General features: G+C 35.7%; 1 protein-coding gene across 1 annotated transcript; it reads right to left on the reverse strand.

The window, feature by feature from the left end:
- Positions 1-1,718: 1,718 nt before the first annotated feature.
- LOC150025810 (uncharacterized) lies at positions 1,719-2,837 on the reverse strand. The gene is given in 1 exon segment (XM_090304745.1): positions 1,719-2,837. A coding segment is annotated over 1 exon segment (1,119 nt).
- Between the last annotated feature and the right edge of the window lie 369 nt (positions 2,838-3,206).

Consider the following 3,206-nt stretch of genomic DNA (forward strand, 5'->3'; position numbering starts at 1 on the left):
TTAGAACAAAGCATTTGTAGCCAAAAACCCTAAGATGACTAATGCTAGGCTTCCTACCTTTATACAATTCATAGGGAGTTTTCTTAAGAATAGGTTTAATCAAGGTTCTGTTAAGCACATAAGAGGTAGTGTATACTGCATCTGCCAAAAATATTTAGGTAAGTCAGATTCATTTAACATGGTCCTAGCTAATTCCTCTAATGATCTATTCTTCCTTTCAACTACACCATTTTGTTGGGGTGTCCAAGGAGCAGAATAGCTATGTGTGATCCCATGTTTTTCACAATACCTATCACATTTTGCATTTTGAAACTCTCCCCATGATCACTACGAATCTGTTTTATTCTATTTTCATTTTCATTATGCAGAACCTTAGCTACTTTCTTAAAGGCTTTATATGCATCATTTTTAGAAGCAAGAAACAAAGTCCATGTATATCTTGAAAAGTCATCAACAATCACCAAAGCATAGTAATTTCCAGCTAAGCTAGCAGTCCTAGATGGTCCAAACAAGTCCATGTGTAAAACATCCAAGGCTTTATTCTTAGAAACCACATCTTTAGATTTAAATGAAGTTCTTATCTGTTTCCCTTTACACAAGCATCACACAATCTGTTATTTTGAAACTTTATGTTTGGTAAACCAGAAACAAGTTCCTTAGACTTCAGCTTATTCAAATGATTTTTATGAATATGAGCTAGCCTCCTATGCCACAGCCAAGACTCATCACTTTTAGACAACAAACACTCATTTTCAGAACAACTATTCATAATATCTAAGAGATAGATGTTGTTTACCCTTTTTCCTGTGAAAAGCACCTTACCAGAAATTTCATTTGAGATTGTACAAGTGTTGGCTTCGAAATTAACCTTGTATCCCTTGTCACACAGCTAGCTAATGCTTAGAAGACTATGCTTTAGCCCTTCAACATACAGTGCATTCTCAATAGTGGTTGAGTCTGCAGTACCAACATCTCCTCTTCCAAGAATTCTTCCTCTATTATTATCTCCATATGTGACGTGTCCTTCAGCTTTAAGTTTCAGATTTGTGAATTGAGTAACATCACCAGTCATGTGCTTTGAGCACCCGCTATCCAAGTACCACTGATTTTTCCTGTTGTTTTCTGCAAAACGAAACAGATTTAACACATATGGTACCCCTTTCTAGTTTAGGGTCCAACATTATTAATAACCTTCCTTAGGAAGCCAGCCATTTGGCTAACCCTTTAGGAACAAGGTACCTTCTAGCTTTACATGTTCTAGAGATATATCCATTTTTCATACAGTAAAAGCAAGATGCAGTATGCATAGTATTTGAACTGCTAAAAGAAGAAAAACATGTTTTGGAAGGAACAAAAAAACTGGATAGCTTTTTAACATTGTTCTTCATTCCAGGATTGTATCCTAGACCATTCTTATTAAAAACAGCATTTTGTGAATCCAACAGTGTTTCAAGATTTTCTCTTCCTTTGGTGAAACTTGATAATGTTTTTAGCAAATATTCAACTTGTTTTTCCAGTTTCTTACAATTTTCACAAGTTTTTATTGATGCATGTAGACATGTTAATTCAAGGCTAACCAAGTCAGTTTTAGCTTTGTGTAATTCTTCTTCAAGAGCCTTAACTTTAGGTTCCAATACCCTATTTACTTTATTCAGTTTGTTACATATGACAACCAATTTATTTGCTTCATCATGTGTTTCCTTAAAGGCAATTAATAGCTAATCATAATTTTCAGAATCAGTTGAATAGTCACTTACTGAATCAGATGCTGATCCTTCATCATTCACCATGAAGCACAGATTTGCTTCTTCACTTCCAGTTGAAGAGTCACTTGTTGAGGATACATCATTCTCTTCCCAAGAGATATAAGCTCTCTTTCCTTTGCCTCTTTCACTCTTCTTGCTTGCTGATTTTTCTTTGTTTTGATTGTTTGGGCAATCAACCTTTATATGACCTAGTTTGCCACAACCAAAGCAAGTATAACTACAAGAATTTGAGTCATTGGATTTAGAGTACCTTTTTCTTTATTGAGTTTTGTCTCAGTTCTTTCTTTTAAGAAACCTGCTGAATTTTCTGGTGAGCAGACTCAAGGTCTCATCATGTTCAGGATTCTCTTCTTCTTCACTTTTATCATGTTCCATGGTAGTTTTCAAGGCAATTCCTTTGGCTCTCTTCTCCACAGTTTCTTGTTCTTTCAATCTTTTCAGCTCTAGTTCATGCTCCATCAGCTTTCCAAAGAGTGCAGCAGTGGACATCTTGGTTAAATCTCTAGATTCTGAGATTGTTGTTACCTTAGGCTGCCAGCTTCTATCAAGGCATTTCAGCACCTTTATGTTGAGCTCTTCCTTGTCAAAGACTTTACCAAGGCCAGTGAGGTGATTTACAATATGTGTAAATCGTTTCTGCACATCTGCAATACTCTCTTCTGATTGCATTCTGAACAGTTTGTATTCCTGAATTAGTGAGTGCTTCCTTGCCCGTTTCACATCATCAGTCCCTTCATGAGTTACCTCTAGTACCTCCCACATCTCCTTAGCTAAGTTACATTGAGAAACTCTAAAGAATTCATCCATATTCAGTGCAGATGTGATGATGTTCTTGGCTAGAGAGTCATATTGAGCCTTCTTCCTTTCACTTTCACTCCATTCAGACCAAGGCTTCTTTATTGTTTCTTGTTTGACAACCTGCATAGGTATAAAAGGTCCACTGACCACTGCATCCCAAATACCCATATCAATAGACTCCATAAAAATTTTCATCCTAATTTTCCAGAAAGCATAGTTAACACCACCAAACATAGGAGGTCTATTAATAGACGCACCTTCAGCAAAAGGCATTTTAAACTCAGACATCATGCATACACTTGAGCAAAATACAAGCCCTAGCTTATGATACCAATTGTTGGGTCTATTAATGTCTAAGTTCAAGAGGGGAGGGGTGAATTGAACATACAAAATTTTCGCAACCACAAACTGATTTTAGTATATCAGGGGTAAAAGAACAAATTGATTTTAGAATAAATAGATTGATTTTTACAAAACAGTCTAACACAAACAGAACTGCACCAGATTGGGATTAAGATCAGATAGTAAAAAAATAGCTAAATCAGATTGGTTCACTTTTAACAGTATTGAAGAACACACACTATGCTAAAAGAACAATCCAATTTATTCAACATAAAGCTTTATAGACAATGAATCTTTTAC

Source organism: Phaseolus vulgaris, chromosome 7 (genome assembly GCF_051622355.1).
Source record: "Phaseolus vulgaris cultivar YP4 chromosome 7, ASM5162235v1, whole genome shotgun sequence".
In the NCBI taxonomy this organism is placed as follows: domain Eukaryota; kingdom Viridiplantae; phylum Streptophyta; class Magnoliopsida; order Fabales; family Fabaceae; genus Phaseolus; species Phaseolus vulgaris.